Source organism: Cydia amplana, chromosome 10 (genome assembly GCF_948474715.1).
Source record: "Cydia amplana chromosome 10, ilCydAmpl1.1, whole genome shotgun sequence".
Taxonomy (NCBI): Eukaryota; Metazoa; Arthropoda; class Insecta; order Lepidoptera; family Tortricidae; genus Cydia; species Cydia amplana.
This window is the reverse complement of record NC_086078.1, coordinates 11,316,680-11,344,501: the sequence shown is the minus strand read 5'-3', so window position 1 is coordinate 11,344,501 and position 27,822 is coordinate 11,316,680. Positions and strand designations below refer to the sequence as shown.

Genomic DNA, 27,822 nt, shown 5'->3' with positions numbered 1-27,822 from the left:
TCTTTTTAAGAGCATTTGGCGAACATAGATAAACAAGTTATACCTGTTTTAGTATTTGCATTATCCAAATCTCATCAACAGAACACTCTGCACTGTGTAGTCTTACAAAAAAACTATTTCAGTGTTAGGTATAACAACGGCCAAGGTTCCTGTTTCCTCGCAGCACACGTGCCGAGAGATTTATTTATTTTATTCGCCACTTCGTTCACATATAGAAACTAGCAAGGATTGTAACAACAACTACTTTATTGCAAGTCTACTACTATTAACAAGCCTGATGAAGTGTCTAGCTACTTGATAAGATCGTAGTATCTAGGAGATAAAGTAGTAGCTAGGTAATAACAACCTCTTGACAAGTACAAGTACCTAATTCTACAAGTTGACTACGACTAAAACAGTCTTGACGCCTAAAGTCCTCCGAATACCTAAAGAGAGATTATCTAAGAGTTATAAACTTATAACGAAAGTAACGATCATTATTTTTTTATCTTTTCTCCAAACACAGATTAATCTAGATTAGAAATTTATTAACAAAATATAGTTACCACGTGAGAATCCTCATAAGTAAAATAAATGAAACTATAAAAATAAAATTCTAGTTACACGAAAAACAACTGAGATAAGTCCCTGGTTTCGAAATTGCGAATGCTCGTAAAGTACCTAATGCAACTCTTGAGCCTCGGCAGATCTACCAGATGCGTAATCTAGACATTACACTAAAATAGGTCTGCAGTTTGAAAACAACCAGATTGTTAAGAACTTGAACGGATACATTTTCAAATTAAAGGGATCATGATCAAAGCAAATGCTGTTTCTGACAGTAATATGATGTACCGATCGTAGAAAGGTATATATTGACAGAAATATGTGCAACCCTATACAAATATGCAAATACAACTTACTTATTCAAGTGGCAAAATGTTTTTTACAAAAACAAAACAAAGTAGCGATTTACAGTGCCATATACAATACCTACGTATTCAAATTTTCTTCATAAAATCATAACATAAAGTGGTTTCTTATCACTTTTAATTTTTTATTTCAAATCACTGCACTGCACTGTATTACCTAGACTCAGCCTAGACTAGACAAATATAACATTACCTATTGTGGAGAAGTAGCTGTAAGTTTTACATAGTAACCAAAGTAAAATATAAGTAAAGAAAGAGTGGTAACTCCATACATCAGTTTTCTACCCGAAACGCGAGTTATTTCGTAGTCGACATCTAACGTCGACCAGCGACCAGTATAAGTGAGAACTTGTCATAGTCCAAGCAAGAGCTCTGTACATTTTCGAGCTGAGGACGCGAGAGGGTTACTGTGCCGAAAGCGGAGCTGTGGAGTGGAGAACAAGCAAGGCTCCCCTAAAAGTCCTCGGAACTCAAGTGCTAAGTGAAGTTACGGATCCCACCTAACAACAGTCGAGTTTACATTCGAGACAATCTGTATCGTGAATTCTGTGTTCACAATACGCATGGCGCCCTGCCAGCTCTTACTTTCGACCGGCTATTTTGTCAACTTCCCGCCAGGGCCGCTGAATGACCGCGTCATTAGAGAATGCTCTCGTTTCCAATGTCATTCCCCTTTGGTTTTTATTAGATCTTAGACCTAAGATCATGCTTCTTTTAAAATATCCTTGGAATAGTGCAAGATAGAACGGATAGTTAATCAGTATCATATATCATAGGTATATAGTTAATCAGTACCATATCGTACGAGACGATGACATGCAAAAGTGATATAAATACATGCGCTCGTAGATTGCGTAAATTTTAATCCTACCTCCTACCTAGTGTTTATTCTGTCGAGAACAAGCATAAACCTTACATCTTTGTTACTGCAAGCATCCATAAATCACACTGGCATCCTTGCCATCAGACGAGAAGTAGGTATATACCATCACCTACCATCATCGTCGTACAAAAAAGTCATATACCTAATCATAAATGAGCGAAATAAAGCTCGCATATATGCAGCGTGTTTACATTATGCCGCCATTAGGAATGCCACTCGCGTAGGTGTTCCAATTACGCCACCATTCCTATCCTGAGTCAACTCAATGTCTAGTTCAACGATAAAAACAAAACTGACCGAGATTCGCTTATGATGGCATAGTATTCTCGTTAGTTGCGCGACCCGCATTCTTGTTGCGATTTTATTTATTTTTTTTGTTAACCGGACTGGGTGTCACAGGGCTGGAGTTCTTACTCGATTCCCCTGGCACTTTCTCGTATCAAATTGGGCCACTGAGTGCAACCGGCAAACCGTCTGCGCACCTCTACGCATAATGGGTAAGGAGGTCCTTAAGTTACACCTCAAAGATTTAAGGCACCACCTCATCCCGACCCGCTCAGTATTCCTTGCAGGAAACTGCTAACCAATTGGCGGTCGCGCAATGCCGAAATACAAGGGTTCAGCATACCTTGGTTTTAGAAACCATGGAGTCGGCATCATAATTTCAAAATATGACGTATAATATAACAGATAATTTATACAGTATAAGTATGTGTATGCATAAGTACTCATTATACGAAGCCAATGGAGAGTAAATACTTTTTTATTACTTAGCCTATTTATGTAATTAATATTACAGTCACAGGGTGGTCACAGGTTATATTATGTGTTCGTGGAAAAGGTTCTCTATACATATTCACCACAGTTATCTTAATTAGATAAACTTTATGGTTCAAGTACATATATTTTGCCACAAACATAATAACAAAATGTAAGTAGGTATTACATAATGATAACATACTTATCTCAGGCGACTGATAAAGAAATTAATTTAGCTTGGTCCGACGCTAGCGTAGGAGAGCTATTATAAGTTTCCTTACACCTTACACTGGCTCCAAGACCTCAAAACCCCCGAACTCGCGCACCCAATGAGAATCACAGCCAGCTAAATATATCTATGCTATGTTACGGCCCTTTGCTACTACGTCACTACTCTATTACCGAATCGCTGATAGTTTTATTGACTATCAAGATCCTTGAGACTCGTTATACTTTATCTATTGTTCATCAAATGGGCCCAAGAGTACCTACATACCTACCTGGACTACATAAACAAACCATTATAGCAAGCTATTAAGGGCACCGTGTTAACCCATTTGTTATTGTTAAGTAATTCATAAGATTCGTAACTAACGGGCGGAAACGAATTTATGATGTTCTCAGGCGAGAAGCACCATTTTGTCGATTGTCAATTTTATCTTTATGATTTATGAAAGTCACACTCCAACATTATCTGTGTCTAATGATATGAAAGCAGCCATGCCATTTTCACTCTTACAGCATCGTCAGTATCAGGCAACGCAAAAGCATTTTCACTGTCTACACTCTACAGTGCCTACTAACTTCAGCTTATTAAGTTTTCCGTTATGTCTACCTAGTTTAATTTTGGTTTTGAGCAAGATTGTTAGCCCTTTCAGTATATTATGTACCATTATGAGACACGCTAGTTTAATGCAATAAATTTAAAAAAAACTCACGTTCCAGTCAATAGCCTCGACAAGTCTCCCGATCTTTTCAGGGTCTTCTGGCTCGGAGTCCGTGTCCAATAGTGTTTCATTCCCACTGTCAGTATCCCTCGCGAGACTCCTACTTTCCCCCAAAAGCTCTGCCTCGGCCTTCTCGCCATCGTTTTCCTCGATTTCTTTGAGAGGGGCTAGAGGAGTCGCCTCTTCTATAGCGGCTTTTAATGACACTTGCTTTAATAAGGAGCCGAATTTCTCGAAGAAGCTGTCGTCCACTTCTTGTATCCTGTGAAGAAAATGCGTTGTTAATAAATGAGGTTAAAAACCCGCGGATTATATACCTACTGGGTTCCAACTGGAACCAAAAGTGACAGAAGACTATGTGGTTTATGTTTCTTTGTCATCTGCGTTAAACTTTATGATACGTGTTTATCCCCATTGCAGTTATACCAACACCCAGAGAGTCAACTTCCAGACTGAAGAAGAGGCTACAGTCTAAGAAAAAATCTAGCCCCCAGTGTGACAGCTGAAATAGATGGCGCTGTAGTACACCAATGTTTTGTGGCCTCTGTATTGTCACAGGGCAACTTCTGAACAGGGGCGTATTTACCCTAGGGCCAAGGGGGCCATGGCCCGGGGCGGCAGGCCTCGGGGGGGCGGCGCGGCTTTTTCTGGGCGCCTTTTATAATCAAACTTAGCTATATTTTTTATTATATTTTATATTCATTGACATTTAAATTAATAAACAAACGAACGCTTCAAACCCCACCAATTGCTTAAAATATCTACCAACAAGTACCTAAATTAAGCAACATTTTAGTTCAAGAAGTATTAGTATGGTAGAAATTCTTAAAATTAAAATAATTAATTTCTAATCTGTGTTTTTTTTGAGTTCATTATTTTAATTTTTTTATTATTATTTTATTTGATACACTAGCAGCTCTTGGAGCTGATGCGGGTATATCGAAGCACTTGTATTTTATTTTATTTTGCACTTTTTAAAGTTCTAAAATGTGTATCCAGTCTATTTTTGAAAGTGTTGACCGATGGTGCACTAACAGTTTCTGGTAGAGAGTTCCACACATTTACCACACGATTCGGTAGGCAAGAAGTGTTTTCTAGGATTACTAGCACACGGAGGTTTGACAAGTTTTTTGGAGTGTCCTCTTAACCTTACATTCTGGCTTGATGTGTATAGGTCTATAATATTAGGAACATTGTAGTGTCCAGACAAGATTTTGTATGTCTCGATAAGATCGCCTCGCTTCCTTCGGTCCTCCCATGTTGTAAGACCTAATTCCTGAAGCCGTTCTTCGTATGGCTTGTCATTCAATGAAATAACCATTTTGGTTGCTCTTCGCTGAACTTTCTCCAGCAATGTGATGTCCTTTTTAAAGTAGGGGGACCATATCTGAAAAGCATACTCAAGTAAAGGACGAAGGTATGACTTATATATTCTAACTAGCTTTTGCCCGCAGCTTACGCGCAGGAGAGTTTTTTTAATTGGACCCCCATTTCACCCCTTTAGGGGATAAATTTTGAAAAATCCTTTCTTAGTGGACCCTTAGACCTTATAAGGAACCTACTTGCCAAATTTGGACTTTCTAGTCCCAGCGGTTTGGGATGTGCGTTGATTTAAGTCAGTCAGTCAGGTCTTTCACGTTTATATATGTAGATAAATAGGTCCTTAGTAATTACATGGAATGCTTTCCGGATCATAAATATACAGCATAGAATTTGCTCTCTTGGTGATTTTGGTTATATGCGTGTCCCATTTCAAATTATGTGAAATAGTGATACCCAGGTCTCTTTGACTAGCTACAGCTTGGAGGGGAACAGAGAATTGTACAATACCTAAAATATAGTATTTTATTAGTTTTTATCAAATCTTAAACTTTATTTTTATTAATTATTTATTAAGAATTCATACTCGTACGTGGTTTGAAACGATGCGGTCTGAAGTTTTTCGGGGGTCTATTATAAACCGTGAATATACCGTTGAATGTGGTTTTAACATTTTTTTGTCTGTTTCTTTTGCTAACAGTGTGAAAGGGACAGAGATAATAGAACCCAAGTATTTCGAACTTGTATTTAACCCCGCATGTTGAAATGACATTTGACTATAAAGTCACTTGAACGTCATTTTGTCTCACTCAGTGAGCAAAATCGCATTTTGCTCACTGTTTTTAAGAAGCAAAGTACCCTTGTTCGAGCTGCTGAGGTGAAAATACTTTTTTCTACTCCCGTACTTTTATTTGTCATTTAAAGGGTCGTGCACACACCTAACACACCTTTAAAACCCTACCTTATAGTTGTCAAGACATGTCTTTAGTCTATTCCCCAAAAAAGAATTTGTGCATACACGCAGTATCTTTTTGGCGATTTTACGATACTTCGTGTAATGACCACTTAAAAAATATTGAATGAAATACAGTGTTGCCAACCTTATTTTAAATGTCACCTCTGACAAATAAGTGAACCACAGACATGTTTTTTTTAATTTCATTCATTCATTCATTTCCCGCCCGTACCCTCCATTTTTGCTACTTCTTGAATTAAAAATATTTGTTAAATTTACAATTTTATTTCAAAGTAAGTGCTTGGTCGTAGAAAAAGTATTGTATGCAACGTTGTTTAAAGTCAAAAAACACTCGTGGCGCCTTTATTAACAATTTTCGGCTTCGCCTCAAATTGTTACTCACGCCATTCGCCTTTTTTGACCTCTCTTAAACAACGGTTGCATAAAATACTATATCGTCACTGATGAAGGGGGGCGGCAAATGAAAATGGCCCGGGGCGCCAAATTTGTAAATACGCCTCTGCTTCTGAATGAATAAATTCCAATAAATTTCATTATGTACCTATACCTACGGGTCTAGTAACCTTAAAAACTGTATATGTATTGTTAAAATACTGGAAAAATGTAGGTACACAATATTTACATAATAATATGACAGTTCAGTCACTAGTACTAGGTACATATAGTTATTACGTAACCATGTACCTAAGCCAATTTCCCATAGCTAATTTCGTCAGGTGGGCAAAACAATAGTGAACCGTACTAGTTACAAAACAAGGTTGATTTTTGTTTAATTATTTTTATGCAATTTGTGAGTTTTGGTTGTCACCTGACGATTTGTTCTTTAGGAAAAGAAAACGCAAGTGGTTGGAAAAGGAAAAATCTACAATTTTCCTCACGCAGGGTTTCATAAAATTGGAAAAAGCAATAAAACAAAGATTATACTTATAACATGCTTAGAGTATATTTTCACGACAATACATATGAGACCAGTATTTATTTGCTACATTCAAGAAAAAATAAGTGTACAACATGGATGTAAGTAAAATGTGTACAATGATTAACGCCTATTATACCACGGAAATAAGACAGTTCTGCAATCTGACTGTTAGACAGATTTGTGATTTGAATGTCAGCTTTAACCACTGGCTGTATACTTGTGTGTAACTAGGTACAGTTGGTATCGATTAGATGGTTATAGTTAAAATGGCTAATATATATCGTAACTGCTGATGGTACAGTCAGCTGCAGAGAGTTGACCCCTCTTGCAAACAAATGTATATGCAGGGGGGAGTCACTTATCTCTGCAGCTTACTGTAGGTGTAGGTACATATGATTTAAAAAATGCACCAAATGTATATGAAAAGACATGTGCCCGCTTTACTGCATAGAGCTATATTACAAAATAAATACACATAACACATCAGATTTTTTAAATGCATACAATCATTAAGGTAAATTTTTACAATTCATAAATAATAGGAGTAATTATTTAGATAGGCAGGTATATTTATTCCCTATTTAATGATCACAAAGTCAATTTTATTACACTGCCAATAGGAACATTAAAACATACCATCTTACAAACTAAGCTGGCCAGTTATGTCTAATGAAATATTGAATTACACATATTCCCATATACCTCTAAATCACATTATCTGGAAGACTGGAATGGTTCACAGAGATAACTCCTATGTATACTTATATTATACTGAAAACAGAACACAAAATACAAATGAGCTGAGTATCCAATAGGTATTCAAAGTTAAATAGATAAAATAAAAATTGTAAACAATCTTATCAACTTAATATAATAACTACCTTAAAAAAAGCAACAATTTCAGTAACTAAAATAATATGGCACAAAAACTGAACAAAGTATAATTTATTTATCCAAGGCAGACATCAAAGTATATTTGATATCGGTGTATTCTTCAACACCATGCTTGCTTCCCTCTCGGCCAATTCCAGATTCTTTAATGCCACCGAACGGTGGCTCGGCCGCAGACAATATTCCATCATTGATTCCCACCATACCAAATTCCAGTTTTTGAGACATTCTGAACGCTTGGCCGAGGTCTTTGGTAAAGACATAGCTGGCCAAGCCACATCGAGTGCTGTTGGCAACTTCCAATGCTTCCGCTTCATCCTTAAACTTGTAACAAACAGCCACAGGCCCAAACACCTCGTCATGGTATATCGCCATACTGGGTGTCACATCAACTAACAATGTAGACTCATAGAATTTGTTGCCAATATCTTTGGCAATTTTTCCACCAAGCACAACCTTTGCTCCTTTTGATACTGCATCATCAACAAGGCCAGACACTTTATCAGCTTGCATTTTGTTGATAAGTGGCCCACAGGTCACGCCTTCCTTGGTTCCAGGCCCGAGGATACACTTCTTTCCAATACGACTCTTGAATCCTTCTACAAACTTGTCGAACACACTCTCATGTATTAGGAATCTATTAGCTCCAACACAAGCCTGCCCATTATTTCTGAACTTGGCTAACATAGCTTGGTCGAGAGCATTTTCCAGGTCAGCACTAGGGAAAACAATAAATGGGGCATTGCCACCCAACTCTAATGATACTCTTTTAATGCCCTTTGCAGCCATTCCGTAAAGAATTCTTCCAACATTGGTAGAGCCAGTGAATGAAATGCAACCTACAGCAGGATCCTCGCACAGAACTTTGCCTACACTGGCAGCATTATTTCTGCTAGACGTGACCACATTAATAACACCTTTAGGCACACCGGCTTGAATAGCTAATTCCACTGCCGCTAGAGCCGTCAGAGGGGTATCTTCTGATGGTTTGATGACACAAGTGCAACCGGCAGCCATGAGTGCCCCCACTTTACGAGTTATCATCGCGAAGGGAAAATTCCAGGGTGTAATGATTGATACTACCCCAATTGGGTGCCTTGTCACAAGAATCTGCTTATTTGGCCAGGGACTTGGAATAATTTCTCCAGTAACATGGCGCGCCGTATCCGCAAAATAATCGAGAAAAGATGTTCCATATATAACTTCACCCTTTGCTTCCGCCAAAGGCTTTCCTGATTCAGCTGTCAATACCTCTGCAAGGTGATCAATATTTTTCAAGCAGAGGTCATTCCATTTTCGAAGAATACTCGCTCGTTCCCTTGCAGTTGAATCTCTCCATATTTTGAATGCTTTGGAAGCGGCATCGATCGCAAATTTAGCGTCCTGTTCGCCCATGTCGGGCACTTCGGCAATCACAGTGTCATCAGCGGGATTGTTCACAGGAAACACAGCATTATTCGCCGCGCGCAGCCATTCTCCGTTAACAAAAGCTTCCTTTTTTAAAAGATGCATACTTCTGTAACTGGTCGTAAACAACTGTAGATGCCTCGCAGCACTGAATCGTAACAGGTCCATTATCGCAGCTTATAGGTACACTGGACTGATAGATAACGATAAGACGCGACACACAAGCGTTCTGAGTGCCGGACGCCACCGCTTTGACTACTAGATGTTCAATCGAGAACAATTTCGTTAATAGTTATAATTTATCTCACATAATACGTATGAATCTCAATAAAATCTTATCAACTCAGACTCAGCTAGCGATGGGCGAGTCGAGTTATCTGATTCGAATAATTCGAATCAGCCTACAGATGAGTTAATTCGAATCAAGACTATGGGCAATTCGAATCAACTCGACCACTAGCTAACTCGGCGAACAACTCGCCGAGCCGAGTCAACGCTATCACACTGCTACTAAGGCCATTCAAAAATAAACCTTAATACTGTAGCCCGAAGGCTCTTTTTACAACAACTGCCGCTCGATTCGCCGTCTCAACTCGAGTTGGTACTATGACCATTCAAAAATAAACCTTAATTCCGTGACCCGAAGGTTCATTTTACAACAACTGCCGCTTGATTCGCCATTCCAAGTATCCCAACTCGAGTTCACTGCTAGTATGGCCATTCAAAAATAAACCTTAATTCCGTGCCCTGAAGGTTCTTTTTACAACAACTGCCGCGTAACTCGCCGTCTCAACTCGCTCCGCGCCTGTGCCTGTGACCTTGTCGCGAACCACGCGAATCGTCGAGTCGAGTCAACTCGATTTTGAATTCGAATCAGCGGCCGAATCAATTCGAATGATTCGAATTGAAAAAAAGTGGACTCGTCACATCGCTAGACTCAGCTGACACTGTGACACTGACACTGACAGTTAAGTTGCCACAGATAAAGTACAAACTAACAAAACATCGTCTTAAAAAAGTTACACATGGAATAGAACGCATTGTCTGTGGCACACTGCCATCTATCTATTTTAAACATAACTAATTGGTCTTGCAGTAATTAAATGGTGCGTTTCCATGCCGTTGCCGACACATGGTCGACAGGTTCGACAGTCGACACCGACACACAGGCCAATAAAATTTGAACGAACTGATGTTATTCAAATATCGTGCATTTCACTCGTACTTATCGGTAAGTACATCATGTATAGCTGGTCAACCAAATCTCGTCAGTATAAAAAGGCGCGAAATTCAAATTTTCTATGGGACGATATCCCTTCATGCCTACATTTTTCAAATTTGCCGCCTTTTTCTACTGTCAAGATCTGGTTGACCAAGTATAGGTACCGTCCTATATGGCGCGAACGAGACGCATGTCAGTTTTACTGTCTATTAAAACGAAATAAGGTCTACAATCTACAATTGTCAGTTATTGCGGAATTGGTGTAAAATCCCCACAGCTTGTAAAATGGTTCCTCCCAACTGTTTTGGATCGAACCAAATAAAAGTCCTTGATTTATGCTTCTTTGGATTGGATCTAGCCTAACATATCTAAATACATACATGTTTTTAAGCGATTGCGGCGCCATCTGGGTTAACCTTTGCGCGTTTATCCTCATTCAGTACATTTTTAGATAAGAGTTTAACTGCATGGAGCCAAACAATCAGTACCAAGATTAATGAATTTAATGATTTGCTGACGTGCTTTGCTTTGTGGTGCTGCCTGGTGTCAATGGGCTACATGCCACATCAGTTAATTTATGACACAATAATATTTATTTAGAAGGTGGGACTCGGGTAGAAATTCTACCCTAGAATAGAAAAATGGCAGATAACAAGGTAGAGGTAAAAACTAATATACCTGAGTGGCTTGAATCGGAAACATAAACGTGTACATTGACACTTCACGCAAAAGCAAGCGCTGACATCTACCGTTCTCGGTACGTTTTCTTGTGCATAACTGCATAGTAGTTTCCATAGTGATTATAAATATTATCTTTGGCAGGTTCTGCCATATTGCGGGCTACACGTAGATATAATATTATAAAGATGAAGTCTAACCCATCTGTCACCGTAGCCTCACACACACAGCCAAATGTTATATACGATTAACAATGAGGAACCAGAGGCATGTGGCCACGTCGATAAAGTAATATCGATGAACTATACGCCCTTTTTTTACAATTAAAATTTTACTTGAAAGGATTTTAACTATGTACCTAAAATGAACAGATAACCATTATAACACAACTTTATATACAGTGTGTAAATCCAATACTGGCAATAAATTAAATCAGATACATAATTTAATCATTAATTCACAAGTTTTTAAGTTAGTCTTAATTATGACCCCGTTATAATAATTTGAATTATTATCTAAAGGAGGCATGGAACGCCACATATATAAAAGTTACATTAAAACCAAGTAAAATAATTATGTTTTTCGCAATAATAGAGTTTATTATTATATTATAAAGTATTCACTATCCATTAGCATTTCCAGGTTGTTTATTTTTAGTGAAGATATCGAAGCTTCAATTAATCGCTATTCCGTTCCGCTGTGTAGAGAGTACCGACTATCGATATACAACATGATTAAAATCGACAAATCCACATCCCTAAAAACGTGCAATAAACTCACACATACACAGCTTGCCCACCACCAAAATGGCTACGGCTCGACGGATAAATTTTGTACTGAGAACCGACAACGTTGGGGCTACATTGGAAGCATAAACTTCACATCACATTTACGCCTCGCGCCAAACATCCGACGGCTCATCTGCTGCCCTCTACAGTTCATGCACGCTTCCTTTATAGTACTTGGCAGTTGCCACAAGCTGAATTAGGATAAATGCGTATAGCCTAACGCAGATGGCGCTGCTACCCCCACTTGGCAACTTGCTGTGGACGACAGTGTTGACATTAGACTGTATACTAATACCATAAAGTAAGTATAGTATAGAGTAATCGGCCCATACAAGCCTCGCTTAGTTCCACAAAAATCCAAGAGATGTCACTCAGAGCACCATTGGGCCTAAATATATATTTGTGTTATTTCAAATCTTGCCAATTTTTAAATTAACATGTATAGTTCTAATTTATTTAGCATATTACAACAAAAACCTTTTAAAACATCCATTTACACATAGTAAATCGACGCAGAAAAAAATAAATAAATAATGGCATGAACTATTCTAAGCGCCATCTATCGCATTACTAGACAGTTAGTTTCTTGCCGTTGTAACACACTAAATAGCTCGATTGTTTGAGAAAGACTATCAATAGATGTCACTGTAGTAAATCCTCATACTTTATGATCATATCACAGACAACATATCAACATTATTAAGTAATAAATAATATAATTTTGTTCTTAGAAACGTGATAATAATTAAAATATATTAAACCTACATGGTATCATCAGCCACACTGTTAAGTGTTAACATGTGTTAACTGTACCGATGTACAGTTAGGAGTGTTGCTGTTTGTATATTAATTTACTTAACCTTACGCATTACAAAATTGTCCTCATATAGCTATACATATATTTTAGGACAGTCTTACACTAATCGACCTACTTGGTAACAAAACATTGTAAATTCTTGAGTAGTTTGAATAGCAGGGCAGGTGACAAAAACTTGCTCAAAAGCATAGAAGGTAGCATCCTATAGAAGTGGTGTACGCGTGCCTCCGTGAGGGACAAAACATGTAAATTCGACCAATCATAGCGTCGCATTGCGCCGCTATGATTGGTCGAATTTATTTGTTATGGTGGGCAACAAATGAATTCGACCAATCACGGTGGTCAATTTACGGTGGGGAATAAAACAAGATGTGAGACTGTGACAAGGACAAACAATAATAGCGCTTTCGCTGCTACTCCTACTGAAAGATACATAAGACTATCCCGTTCTGTCAGTTATCCCCTGCTTCTATTCATGCTCAAAAGAGAAGAGACATCCGACATTTAAAAAAATATCCCTATATGTATGAGAGCAATAATACAATGTGTAAATGTAAATACATACATATCTTATATTTTATGATCATATCAAAGCTGGAAGTCCTAGGTTCGGATCCCCCTAAAAGTGTATTAATATGGTGTCCCATGGTGGTGGCCCATTTGTCCCCGCCGCCATACAAGAGGTGTGGACAGATGGGAATAGATATAGACCATTAATATATACACACACAATTAAAAAACAAATAAATGTCCTATGAGGATTTGAACCGAGGACCTCCTACTTCATAGCACATAGCAGAGCAGGGTCACTGTCACTACTGACTAGCTAGGAGGCCGTAGAAATAATATACAATTTATATATATTTAAATTAAGTACAGTCAGCGTCGTATAGTAGGTCGCATCCAAAGTATTCAAATAGTTCAGTACGCCATACAAATAATATGGTGTACCGAACTATTTGAATACTTTGGATGCTACCTACTATATGACGCTGACTGTACTTATATAACAATTAACAAATCAGACTGGCAGCCACAGTTTAATGGCTAATCTAGGATTAAAACTTTTTAGTGGCTTGCCATTATGTTCAAAACATTTAGCTTCATACCACATCAAATATTTAAGTTTACCGCCATTGCCCGCCAGCATTGAACAAATTGGTTGTTAGTGGGTAGACAAAATAAAGTCACTATCATGTTAAACATTGAATTTATTAATTGTATTTTATTATTTTTAAGAGAATCTTCATAGCATGTGTCTGTCCGTTGAAACAGGAATCAATCTCAACCATCTTCCACTCAAAATATTTTACTTGTGGTACAGTCGCCATCAGATATATCGGAGCGGCCAAGGCGCTCACAAATATCTGAACACGCCTCTATTGTCAGGGCGTTAGAGTGCGTGTTCAGATATTGTGAACACCTTGGCCGTTCCGATATATCTGATGGCGACTGTACAGAGATGCATTGACTATTTCATCTTCACTCTCTTGTTGCATACATTGTAACTTCTAGTGGCTAGAGGCTGGGTCCTGAAATCAGAAACATATTTTTTATATATAAAATGTAATAATATCACAATAAAGTTTAATACACATTGCCTTCACATTGGAGTCTGTTTGCAAACACTAACCATTGTATAGATTTAGACCAAGAAAAGTATGCAGCGATATTGATCGCCTGCGCAGTACATGTGTTATTTTAAATGTCAAACATCTTTGAAATTATGACGTACCTTTCTTCTTTCTTGCTCTAACTCTAAATACTTTGGAATCTTTTGCTTGCTCGGGTATCAATATTAGCATGGGGGGTTAAAATAAAACTTGACAATAGTTATTAGTGGGCAAGGGGGCAAAGCAGTTGTTTAACCGCTCATGCTAATGTTGATTCCAGGGCAAGCAGAAGATTTGAACTATGAGCGTAGCGAGTGGTTCGAGAAGTGGAATCTTGAGCGTTGTGAGAATTCAAGGCACGAGGGTTAAACAAACATTGCCACCTAATGAAACACAGAATTTATCACCATGCCAATGCAGGGAAAATACCAACTATAAAATACCAAAAAAATCAAATCCACATGAACATTATAAAGAATTTATAATTCAAAATCATCATTTAAAAGTAAATTCTACCAGCTAACATAAGGAAACTCAAAATTTAGATCTGATTACTTTGCCCCACATGTGGGATAAATCATAAATGCAATTTTCTCATTAGTATTTGAACAATCAAGGGGGCCTTTACCAGTTGGTGTGGTGATAAATTATTTAATTAACCTTTGTATTCAAAACAAACTTACCTGAAGTGTTAATTTTTTATCAATTTTATCATTTATTGGCAAACAGTAGACACTGTCAGATTAATATGTAGGTTTTACCATTAGTAGTGTTCCGTTACTACATCGGCAATTCACGTCATCATCACAGGTCTTTTCGTCTATTGCAGACGATTTATGCATTGCTGTTTAGACAACGGGTTTGGTGATTGTGGAGGCCGATGCGTGAGCGGCACGACCTCCCACATTTTGGGCACATGTCACGCTTAGCACAGTCTTTAAAGCGCCACATCGGTCTTCCAACTTTCCTTTTAGCATACCTACGCAACTGCACCAAGCAAGACACGTCTAGGTATTCTATTCACGTACTTGTACTATAGTTCAAATGAAGCTATAATATGAAATTAATAAGTTTGTATAAACAGAAACAAAGCAAAGGCAACCAACAAACGCGGTGCCGCTTTGTGGCGACTTGACTATTTGACAGTTTATTTTTAGTGTTGCCGTTGAAAGTTCTTTCTTGTCCCTAAATAGAGCTTTTATGATTTATTATTATACAATATTATTAGTTCAAATAAAATATGATATTCCAAAAGACTACAAATAATATTATATAGTACTTAAATTCCAAAATAATGATAATTATGCCTCAGTGTCCATTTCTGAGGGCCTACCGCAAACCACGTTCGACGTGTTGCCTCTCTGTCGCACTTGTAAATTCGTACGTAAGTGTGACAGGGAGGCAACACGTCGAACGTGGTTCGCGGTAGGCCCTCAGCTTTTTTAAGGAACAGGCGTATAACATTACCCTGAAGTAGGGGACTAATTTTAAAATAGCAATAATCATTACTTGATGCCGTTTTTGACGTTTCTGTGCACGCTGTTGTCTGTCTATACTTATAGGTCACATAATTAGTGATACAAACACCTGCCTGGTCAATATACGCAAAATTAGATATATTTATTCTAATTATAACAGAAAAAGTTTATTAAAACAAACATTAAATGCTTTTGTATAATAATTTCAGGTTTGATAGGTACGGGTTTTGCCATGGGAGAAGTTGAAAAGGAACGTTATGAAAACATATCTTTGTATGTATAGGTACTAAGATGGTACAAATCATGTACAAATCTGTTGCTTAAAAATAAAAGCACGACGCGACGTTGCCAAACTGCTATGAGTTACTGCGAAGCGAGTCCAGTTTAACTCGACAACGTCGCATCGTATTGTTACAATAGGGTATTTTCGTACTAGTCAAATCAGTTACTTTTTTATAGTTATTGCAATGCAACTTGTATCGTAAATTTTTAGAAGGCACGATAAGAGTGAATTGAGCATGAATTGAGGTATTTTATCTCATTAGGATCGAAAGAGCTCGTGAATTTGAGTACAAATAACACAAAAGTGGCAAAAAAGATCACAATATAAAAAATGGCAAAAAATAGTAGTTTTCGATATAAGTGCGAGAAGTATGTCATTTTGCACGAGTACCGAGCTTTCGATTTTTCCGGAAATATACTGAGGGGCTACCGCCAAAACCGAAATTCGCAAATTGCGGGGATCTTTCTCTTTTACTCCAATGCAGGCGTAATTAGAGTGACAGAGAAAAATGCCCGCAATTTGCAAAATTCGATTTTCGCGGTTATAGCCCTGTCACTTACAACGGATGCCTTTGCTTTGATATCTGGTGGCGTTAAATTAACTCCAAAATCGTCTGAATCACTCATTTTTATTTAATAACTTATGCTTTCTTGGCAATTACTTACAAACATAAATCACTTTAAATGTTGAATAAAAAAGGCGGGAAGGGAATAAAAAAAGTTTTACTTTTAATTGCCATTTTTTTCAATGTGGATTCTGTTGTCACTGTTGTCAGCATTATGCCAATTGAAGAGAAATTGTATTATTAAAATTAATAAAATTAATTTTCAGAACATATAATTATACATGGTCAACCAGATCTTGACAGTAGAAAAAGGCGGCAAATTTGAAAAATGTAGGCGCGAAAGGATATCGTCCCATAGAAAATTTGAATTTCGCGCCTTTATTTTACTGACAAGATTTGGTTGACCAGCTATATGTAAAAAAACATGAATCTTTTGTTATTTCATTATATTGATATATATCTAATTAATTACATTTATATTAAGTGTATAAAGTGTATTGTACGAACGTCAGCTTCATTCTGTCGCGCGCTGTTCAAGTAATACTATTGGGTCTCGAATAATACTCCTTTATGCCCAATCGCGCGTTGTTCAGGTGGGTCATTTATAAGCGGGTCTCGCATAATACTCATTTATTTAAAATGTATCAATCAGATTACTTTTTAGCACTAGTGTAAAAAAATCAAACTTTACGCACGATTTGCAGCTACAAAAACTAAACTTTTTGAGCAATTGGATTAAAAAAATATAAAGAAACGCTCAAGTACCAGTGGCATGGTGGCATATAGACGGACTTACGCCAGTAGTAATGTCTAATCCTTTTGCCATGCACCAATGGTAGCATGCGCAAAATTATTATGACAGGTATTTATTTTCAGCCGGTTTAAATAGTTTCGGCAAGACTTATGTAGCATTCTTATAATATATAAATATTATCATCACCACAGTATCGTTTTCCGAAATTACTTTATGGTTATACCGTTTGGCTACGCTATTTCTCTGTACCCTGCCTCTCCCTTCCCTCCCTGTACTCCTTAAGTGCCCGAACTCTCTTTACTCATACTGAAAGATACATAAGACTATCCTGTTCGGTCATTTCATTCCACCCCTCATGCTTGATCCAGTTTTAAACTAGATTCATGATTTATTCAATACGCTATAAAGCGACATCTGTTGATTACTTCTAATCGTTGGCAACGACATATGTCTACTAACTTTCAATGAAGACGTATAGATGTCGTTAGGAATTCTATGATTTGGATGTGACACAGCGCCATCTTGTATCCATGATAGGCAACAGTGCTTTTTCAGTGACGCCATCTGGTAATGGTGCGCTTTTAGGCGGTCACATTTGAATGTATGGGATAGCAGCGTCTGTATATATGTAGTCTGTGCTAATACTTACATACAATTCCTTGCAAATACAAAATCGCACCATTGAGATGAGTAAAAGATACGGGTCGAAAATAAACATATTCGTAAGTCTATAGATCTTATTTGGATAACTTTCCCTTAGTGTGTTCGACTATAATAATCAAGCCGGTAGAAACCGAGTTTTAACGGTGCCTCGCCACTGGTACCTAACCATGATACTACTGATACTGGTGGCCATAATAGTGAGGAAAACAGAGGGCCTACCGCGAACCACGTTCGACGTGTTGCATCTCTGTCGTACTTGTAAATTCGTACGTAAGTGTGACAGGGATGCAAGTTGCAACACGTCCAACGTGGTTCGCGGTAGGCCCTCAGTGTTTTGGGAGTATGTTAACATGGAGTTAAATGGACAGATTTGCATCAATCGAGTTATGACTGTTGTCATGTCATTGCAACTATCCTATAAACATCTGTGGAACCTAATCATTTTCTGTAGGTAAAGGCGTCTTCGTATTGTAAATAGTGATAAGAAAAACTGTAGGTAGGTTCGAACCTAAATGCGAAACGAATGGTCAAGATATTTCTAAAAGCTTCGACAGACGTGGAATACAACAAATGGCATACGATTGTAGATGATGATTGCCGGCTAAGTATAGGAAACGAATTCAATTTATCGATCAAATGCCGTAATGCAAATTCCGATTATCGGTGACGTATGTAGAAGCCAAAAGATTGTTTTTTTAAATTGTATGCACAGCAACGGTGTAAGAGAGAGGCGTTATGTAGGTACCTATATTCACGTTAGTAGTTTGCTAAGTAGGTATAATAATTAGAATATCACGACTAGGAGTAGGAATACCTATTGTAAATTATTTTACAGATTACCCTCAATAATAGGCCAAAATCTACTTTGCGCAAAAATTATCCTGCATATCTTTTGTTAAGAGCAACCACTGTACTATACTTTTCTCAATAAATTATTTGTATAATTTGTATTTGTTATTCTATATTACGACAGCCGTAATGCAAATTGCGATTATCGGTGACGTATGTAGAAGCCAAAAGATTGTTTTTTTAAATTGTATGCACATTGCACAGCAACGGTGTAAGAGAGAGGCGTTATGTAGGTACCTATATTCACGTTAGTAGTTTGCTAAGTAGGTATAATAATTAGAATATCACGACTAGGAGTAGGAATACCTATTGTAAATTATTTTACAGATTACCCTCAATAATAGGCCAAAATCTACTTTGCGCAAAAATTATCCTGCATATCTTTTGTTAAGAGCAACCAATGTACTATACTTTTCTCAATAAATTATTTGTATAATTTGTATTTGTTATTCTATATTACGACAGCCGTAATGCAAATTGCGATTATCGGTGACGTATGTAGAAGCCAAAAGATTGTTTTTTTTTTAATTGTATGCACAGCAACGGTGTAAGAGAGAGGCGTTATGTAGGTACCTATATTCACGTTAGTAGTTTGCTAAGTAGGTATAATAATTAGAATATCACGACTAGGAGTAGGAATACCTATTGTAAATTATTTTACAGATTACCCTCAATAATAGGCCAAAATCTACTTTGCGCAAAAATTATCCTGCATATCTTTTGTTAAGAGCAACCACTGTACTATACTTTTCTCAATAAATTATTTGTATAATTTGTATTTGTTATTCTATATTACGACAGCCCTAATGCAAATTGCGATTATCGGTGACGTATGTAGAAGCCAAAAGATTGTTTTTTTCAATTGTATGCACAGCAACGGTGTAAGAGAGAGGCGTTATGTAGGTACCTATATTCACGTTAGTAGTTTGCTAAGTAGGTATAATAATTAGAATATCACGACTAGGAGTAGGAATACCTATTGTAAATTATTTTACAGATTACCCTCAATAATAGGCCAAAATCTACTTTGCGCAAAAGTTATCCTGCATATCTTTTGTTAAGAGCAACCACTGTACTATACTTTTCTCAATAAATTATTTGTATAATTTGTATTTGTTATTCTATATTACGACAACTTACTTGCTTTCATGCACTTGTTCTTCTATTGATTTCTGCTGCTGCAATTTCTCATAAAAGCCTTTCCACATCGATTCTTCATCCATTGTGTATAAATAGTTTTTACAGAACTAAACAATAATCAGTTACAGTGTACTAATAATAACACCAAACTTTACCGGCACTGTCAGACTGTTACCATAACTATATGCAGATATATAGTGAGTCACTGAAATAAGATCGAGTCATAGATTCTTCCACGCAATGACGCAAACGGCACTAACTTCACGGGAATCTTGACCGCGGAACCGTCGTCTCGCGACTTGAGATAACTAAACACTGATTCAACTGATCGCCCGTCTTCATAAAAGGTCACTGACACTGGCAACTAACAATTATGTATGTAGGCGTTGCAGTTTGCGGTACACTTTCAAGCCAAAACAGCGCGATTAAAAGAATAGAAACGACCGGTTTGTTTTGGTGTTTGGCAGCTACGCGTCTGCGTTTGGTATTAATACTGACGTAATCCAAAGACTCGGCTGTTGATCCGGCGGGGCGTTTCGCGTCGGTCACGCCAGCGCACCGACTACACGCCATGGAATAACTCACGTGCTTTTAATGACATTCGCTATATAAACAATGCGAGCTCATTAACACGCCTAATTAAATATGCATTTCCTTTATTATTTTTCACGATTGCCGGAGCGGTGTGCGGGTGCACGCCGCTCCGGTGTGTGAGCGAGACAGCATTACGCACCTATATAGCGATGACCCGTTCGCACACCAGACCGAATCCGCATCCATTATGAAGACCGCGTTGATAACAATCACTACCTATGTAAACAATGTGAGCTCATTTGGAGCTCATTAACACACCTAATATATGCATTTCCTTCGTTATTTGGTACAGTTTTTAACCACAATATTCGCACAATTCGACGTTTTTTTTATAGATGTTAATATTGCTAATCCTATGATAATGTCACCACCAAATTTGTCACATACTTAACCAACTCGACATTTTTATGAAAAAATTCAATAAGAACGCATACTTAAGAGTTTAGCGAGAACTGCGTTGCTTACATACTTAGTTCGGTATATTATACACTTTTGTCAAAGGCGATGTCACGAGATGTCATTAGAACAACTCGAATTTACCTCTTTATTTATGACGAGACGATGACTAACCGTTCATCAGAAATACTGCCATACGTTAATTCGTGTGTATTAAGTCTTTGTTACAGTAAGTGTGCCTTTAGTCGTTTACATATTCTTAAAGAGCTACTGCGCCGACACAAATAAGCATTTGCTATTGCTATTCAGAACATAACTTCACGTATTTACCCACGCCATAAAGGACTTGATGTTGACGTTCCATCAACGACACAGTTACCCTATCGTGAACCTTATCACAACGTCGTAAGGTCGTCAATTGAACACTCCTTTGTGGACATGTACCTAATGGGCAACGCTAACAATATGACAATGAGTTAATGAGCCCTAACTAATGATGTGACAAATATATTAAGGGCATTTGTACATTATCTAATGATGTGACAAATATATTAAGGGCATTTGGACATTGATCCCGCCTATTTACTTATAATTTGTTATTGCAATTAAGTATAATTAGCGAACCGTCAAATGGGGGAACTATAGGGACGGTTGGGCTAACAATAGACAAAAGAAATATTCCCTAATAATTGACAATTTTTTATAAATGGTATCAGTCGATCCTGAGAAGTAACCCTACGTGAGATTTCAGGGTTTGTCCATGGCTAAGGTCATCCTGTATAAAGGTAAATGGCGGCAACTACTATAAGCGTCAGTTATTTTTTTTAATTAAGCAAATGGCCAGTGATTCAGCCAGTTGCGCACTGCTCACAGCACAATAATGGTGGTTACTACTTGGTGGTTACTGGTATGATGTAAAGAGTTAAACGTCAAGGTTGTCTAGACGTACTAGTGATACTATAGAGTTACTTACTCAATTCAAGGCTATGACGCTTTGTTTGGGCTTTTTCACACTTTTTATGGCAATGCTGCTGCTGTTTACGTGACTTAGTTTATTGAACTTGCAATCGTTTCACCGTTTAAAAAACTCGTATCTTGGCATGTCAATCAAAAGAAAAATGCTGAATTACTGCGTTTTAACTTTGAGTAGAAGTGAGAGTAATTTTTGCTATATATGAAGGTATACAAAGATAAACTTATGTCCGTCAATTAAATCACATTTTTCGTTAAAACTATTATATTTTCAATTAACAAATACACTTATAGTAATCAAATCATATTTTTCTTATAAGTTAACTAACACTCTTACACATAAACTCATATTATATCATCTTACCACGCTACCAACGAAATTATATCGTTGCACGCTATCCATAAATTTATAAATCTAAATAGTGCGACCCGAGTTGGTTAGTCCGAGTTCATTGTGCTTGCTTCCTATTATTTTTTGTTTATCCAGCATTGTCTACAAGGTCTCTACAATACAATGTACTTCGAATATCACAGTCAAGTCGTGAGGTAGCGAACTTTTTGCAGTAAGTATGTAGGTACGGTAGATACCTACTAGGGAATGCAACTTATGCAACCGAGTAATGAAAAAACCGAGTATCGAGTTTAAGAGGCAACAGGAGTGGTCATTTCTCCATACAAACGTACTCGACTGTTTCCTCCGTGGGTTTTGAAGCTAGAGCAATGATTTTTTCAACACAGACTAATATTGTCAATATCTGTGTCGGACCATTTTGCTTTTTTTGATATTTTTATTTTTTAAGGCGCTAGAGCCCTTCAAAAATGGCCAAAATGGCCTAATTGACTATGCCGCAATGAGAGGCGTGGTATTCAAAACTGATATCAATTAGCCAAAATAGCAAAACGGTCCGACACAGATAATTTCATAATCATTTAGATTTATAAATTTGGTTACGATTGGTTAAGTTTTGGAGGAGGAAACAGTCGAGTACGAAACCTCGATTTTTGAGATTTTTACGCAGGATTTTTCGCCTTGTCCTTATCGCACTAGTTTTAGGAGCCGCTTCCGTAGACGGGTATATTTACCTAATATATTTAAATCTCGGCTCCTGTCTCGTCTTAACCGTCGGTTTTTAACCGATGCAAAACCGAGGTCGGTTTCGGTTAAAAACCGCGAGTTCGAGTTTTGCTATTTTCCGCAAAGCAAACATCAACAGGAATCACAATCGATATTTTTTGATTTTATCTTACAACTTTATAATGACTACCCGGACGATTTATACTTAGTTTTGGGCGACTTTAATTTAGGTGAAGCAGTTTGGGCCCCATTCGACTGTACCGATTATAATTTTAATTATAGAATCACTAACCCTAATTTTAACCCACTTATCCATCAGCTTTCCTCATTTATCCACTTAACTAATTGGGGACAATTTAACCATATACCTAATAAAAATGGACGCCAGCTAGACTTAGCTCTCTCGAACTGTCAATGTAAACTATCGCCCACTGACCCACTGGTTCCTATTGACACCCACCACCCCGTTTTCTGTATTATTGCAGAGGTTACCTCGAAGGAACGCCCCTTAAAACAAGCACCGCGAGTTGCACGTCGTTTTTTTGCCGCGGATTATGAGCTTATAAATTCCAAAATAAATCAAATTAATTGGGAGCCACTCATAAATATGACTAGTATTGATGATGCCATAAATTATTTTTATTTGAAAATTAATTTAATTATAGAACAATACGTTCCTTCTAAAATTATTTATAATACCGATAAGTACCCAGTCTGGTACTCTCGTCATTTGATAAAATTAATAAAGAAAAAAAACAAAGTTCACAAAAAATGGAAAATTTATGGCAGAACTTCAGACTATAATACCTTTTCCGACCTACGTTCTGCAATAAAATCGATGGAAGTGTCTTGTTATAGCCTTTTTATATCACGAACTGAAAACAATATAAAAAAGAATTCCAAATCATTCTGGTCATTTGTGAAATCTAAAAGGGGAAACGGCAATATTCCTGATTCTCTCTTCTTTGACAACAGTGTAGGTAACGACGGTCAAACAATTGCCAATCTTTTTAACTCGTTTTTCCAATCGGTATTTACTTATGATTTATTAACTAATGATTCATCCTCGCCCACTAAATCCGAATCGACATTAAATGTAATTAATATCATTGAGTTTCATCCAGATTTGGTTGAAAGGTATCTCAAAGCACTATCGGAATCTAAAGGCGGTGGCCCTGATGGTATACACCCAGTTTTTCTTAAAAATTGTAGTAAAACCTTAGCTTTTCCTTTATCAGTGCTATTTTCACTGTCTTTTAGATCAGGAATTATGCCAATCGTTTGGAAGCGCTCTTTAGTGGTCCCTATACATAAAAACGGTGACAAACACAACATAAAAAACTATCGCGGTATATCAAAACTGTCCACTATCCCTAAATTATTCGAGAAAATAGTATATGATAAAATGTTTAATGCAATAAGACCCATGCTTACTCCTAATCAACACGGTTTTATAAATAAGCGTTCGGTTGAGTCCAATCTCACTGAATTTTTAGATTTTTCTTTGAAGGCCATGGATAAAGGGTTTCAGGTTGATGCCATTTACACTGATTATTCTAAGGCCTTCGATAAAATTTCGCATATTATCCTTATTGCCAAGTTGAAGACTTTCGGAATACATGGCGATTTATTAAGATGGTTAACATCTTACCTCCGAGATCGTTCCCAGGCTGTATCTGTCAAAGGATATACCTCCTCTTTTGTCCCTGTTTTGTCCGGTGTCCCGCAGGGGTCCCACTTGGGTCCCTTGCTGTTTAACATGTTCATTAATGACGTAGTTAAATGCTTTCACCATTCTAAAATTTTACTTTTTGCCGACGATACAAAAATTTTTACTTTGGTTAAATCTATTGATGATTGCATACTTTTACAGGATGATTTAAAAAGGTTAGATCTTTACTGCGCCAAAAACTGTCTTGACCTCAATATCGAAAAGTGTTGCTCTATTTCATTCTCTCGCAAGCGTAACCCAATTCTTTTTGATTACCAGATTAAGAACAAAAAACTGAATAGGGTTACCGAAGTAAGAGATCTTGGTGTTTACATAGACAGCGAAATCCAGCTCACTTCTCATATTGACAAAATTACGTCTAAGGCATATAGAATGTTAGGTTTTATTTTCCGGCAAAGTAAAAATTTTAGTGATCCTCGAACCGTTATTTTACTTTATAATGCCTTTGTCAGGTCGCATTTAGAATTCGCATCGGTCGTTTGGAGTCCTCAATATTCGGTGCACATTAATGCCATCGAAAAAATTCAGAATAAATTTATTAAATGGATGAAATATAGGTTTAAATTGTTTAATGGTGATAACATGGTAAGTCTCCAGCTGCGCAGGGAGCAAAAAGATCAAATTTTTCTGTTTAAATTATTAAACCATCTAATCGAGTCGCAATATCTTATTAGCAATATTTCATATAGATGTCCTAATTCCCGAACTAGATCAAAAGCTTTATTTGCCATTCCATTCTGTCGTACTAGGTACTTCAAAAACTCATATCTTGCTAGATCATGCTCAATGTATAACTCTAAATATTCAAATTTTGATGTGTTCAATATGAAGCTGGGTAAATTTCTCACTTCAATAAAAAAATAAAATAAACCCTAACTTAGTAATAATTATAACGATGTACCTAACAAACTAACATTAGCATAGAATGTACATCTATTTATTTATTTTTCCTTTCTTTCTCTTTTCTTCTCGATTTAACTAACAAGTTTAGTTAAAATAATACAGTAGTTAAAATGAAACAATAATGTAGTTCAATAACTTTCAGTTTGCTTGATTGCTTTGGATAATACGTTTTGTATTTTTTGTATTCTATTAAGTACTTCCCTTTGAGCATATCTGCTTTAATTTACTAGTGGAAACTGTTTTGGCTTGTGTTTTATTAATATTAATTCATATTGTGTAAGATTGAAAGCTGTTTGTTTCCCAATAAAAAAAAAAAAAAAAAAAAAAAAATATTTCATCGAAAATCAAACTTTTCTTTGAATCTAGGTGTCAAAATCAATAATTTACGATCTCTTTAAGTGTATATGTGGTTACCTGATTCTAGAAAGAGACACTAAAAATGATGATGTTGAAATTGTTTTTCTTTATTTATGGAACGCCTTGAGTTACCACCATAACTAGTGAAATTATGTACGACCATCATATGACTAAAATAGAGTAGGTAATACGAGATCTCTCTCTCTGATAATTAAGAATTTCAATCCGTAATTATCGTAACAACTATTCGCTTTTCATCATAATTGAAATATATATAGGAAGTTGAAATGTTAGGTGAGCCGTACCTCAGCTTATTAATAAGTTTAATTATTCTAAATTTATCTTTACCATACCGTTACACGATAGATAGGTGCAGAATCTATACTAAATTGTAGTAACTATAATATCTTGTTAACTACTAATATAGATTTCCAGAGGTTTTTTTTTATTATCTTTAAATTTAAGAGTTATTTTTTACTCCCAAAAGTATCTCAACGGATGTTGATTCTCGGTACACTTTAAATTGTATATAAAGTTTGTTTGCTTTGTCTCTGACGGAAGGTGATAGTTAATTACTAATCATCACTATTCATCACGGAGACATTAAAGATAACTGATTTTCATTCAGTAGAAAATGCAGATATTAATATACTTAATTAAGTAACCACAGTATGTGGTTAACAAACTTTGCATGTGTAATGAGGTGGGTTATCTATAAATCTAAGGCCATGTTAGGTTAGAGGAACATAGTTTATTTTGCTCAAGACAGGACAAGAGGAACAGTATGAGAATTCCCTACAAGTGTTCCTCTTGCACAAGTGTTTCCTTAACATACTAAATGCACTTTCTTAGTGTACCTATGTACCTACTATAGTATCTAGCGCTGGATATCGAACGTCTGCATGGCGTGCTTAAAATTTTACCCAATATTTTTCATTAAACGAGTTTTCCATGGCATGTACACAAATACAACATGCAAAGTGTTAAAAAAATAACTTACTTCCTTTTGCTGACAATATCCGCATCTCGCAGTTTTCTGAACACAAACCTCCAGGGATCGTCATGCTTCGGCTTTTGTAAATTCACTTCTAAACTCATGTTTACAGATGATTGCACTAAATATTTTTAATTAATTACCAGTCCACTAAATATTTCCCTTTCAGTACTCACTGTATAACGATCGAACTTTAAATGAACCAAATGACAATGAATCAAATATTATATTACGTGTTAAGTTTACCACTGAACTAAACTAAATATCCTAATTTACCGGACCACAAAAATATTATTCAATTAACCAAATCACGTCAATATTTTATATCAGGTCTTCTTTTGAATACTGTGACAATCCAATCACGAACTTTAAAGTAGGCACTTATTTTTTAAATTGAGAGCTTTTTAACGGATCCATGCGAATTTTCAGGCTTCACATAGCGGCGAAGGTTACAGACTGACGGCGGCACTCAACTTCTCAGTATTGTTTGCGGGAGGTTTACTCGCCTTCTAAGGTTCCTTGGAAATTATTAAAACCCATCAGTCAACAAGGCGATTCGATGTTAGACATAATTACTTAATTACTATAGCTACATTCGGGGCATTGGACGTAAAGGGATTGGACGTTTGGGGAATTAGACGTACAGGGACTGGACATTCGGGGATTTGGACGTAAAGGGATTGGCAAATTGGGGAAATGGACATTCGAGTCCACGATCCTTATTTGGTCTAGCGAAAAAAAACCGCCGAAAAGATGTACTTACCTACCTAAACTGCCACCTTAGTCGGAATTTATTCAAAATTTTCGAGTCTTAAGTAATTACGTTTTAACTTTTAACCATACCTTCGGAACCCTTACACATTTAGCTCTACATTTCATACATGATGACTAAATCATTCGTAATTACTCTACATTAGAACAAAAAATTTAAGCTAT

The 27,822-nt window shown here is 36.8% G+C and overlaps 2 protein-coding genes across 7 annotated transcripts in view; both read right to left on the bottom strand.

The window, feature by feature from the left end:
* LOC134651304 (protein unc-13 homolog 4B) overlaps nucleotides 1-27,822 on the bottom strand; it is a 60,554-nt gene that overhangs the window by 24,867 nt on the left and 7,865 nt on the right. For 4 of the 6 annotated variants that reach the window (XM_063506344.1, XM_063506345.1, XM_063506348.1 and 1 more), the window contains exon 2: nucleotides 3,492-3,762. In XM_063506344.1, the coding sequence (XP_063362414.1) occupies nucleotides 3,492-3,762 (271 nt within the window). Of the gene's footprint in view, nucleotides 1-3,491; nucleotides 3,763-19,863; nucleotides 20,389-26,892; nucleotides 27,023-27,822 lie in introns of those variants that run through there. The other 2 variants (XM_063506350.1, XM_063506351.1) reach the window with 2 other exon arrangements.
* Nucleotides 7,600-9,229, bottom strand: LOC134651357 (glutarate-semialdehyde dehydrogenase). The gene has a single exon (XM_063506437.1). The coding sequence runs from the start codon at nucleotides 9,179-9,181 to the stop codon at nucleotides 7,661-7,663; it is 1,521 nt and encodes a 506-aa protein (XP_063362507.1). The 5' UTR covers nucleotides 9,182-9,229; the 3' UTR covers nucleotides 7,600-7,660.

Bases quoted from the DNA above. Each gene is read 5' to 3' on its own strand.
- LOC134651357 (XM_063506437.1), bottom strand. From the start codon at position 9,181: ATGGACCTGTTACGATTCAGTGCTGCGAGGCATCTACAGTTGTTTACG.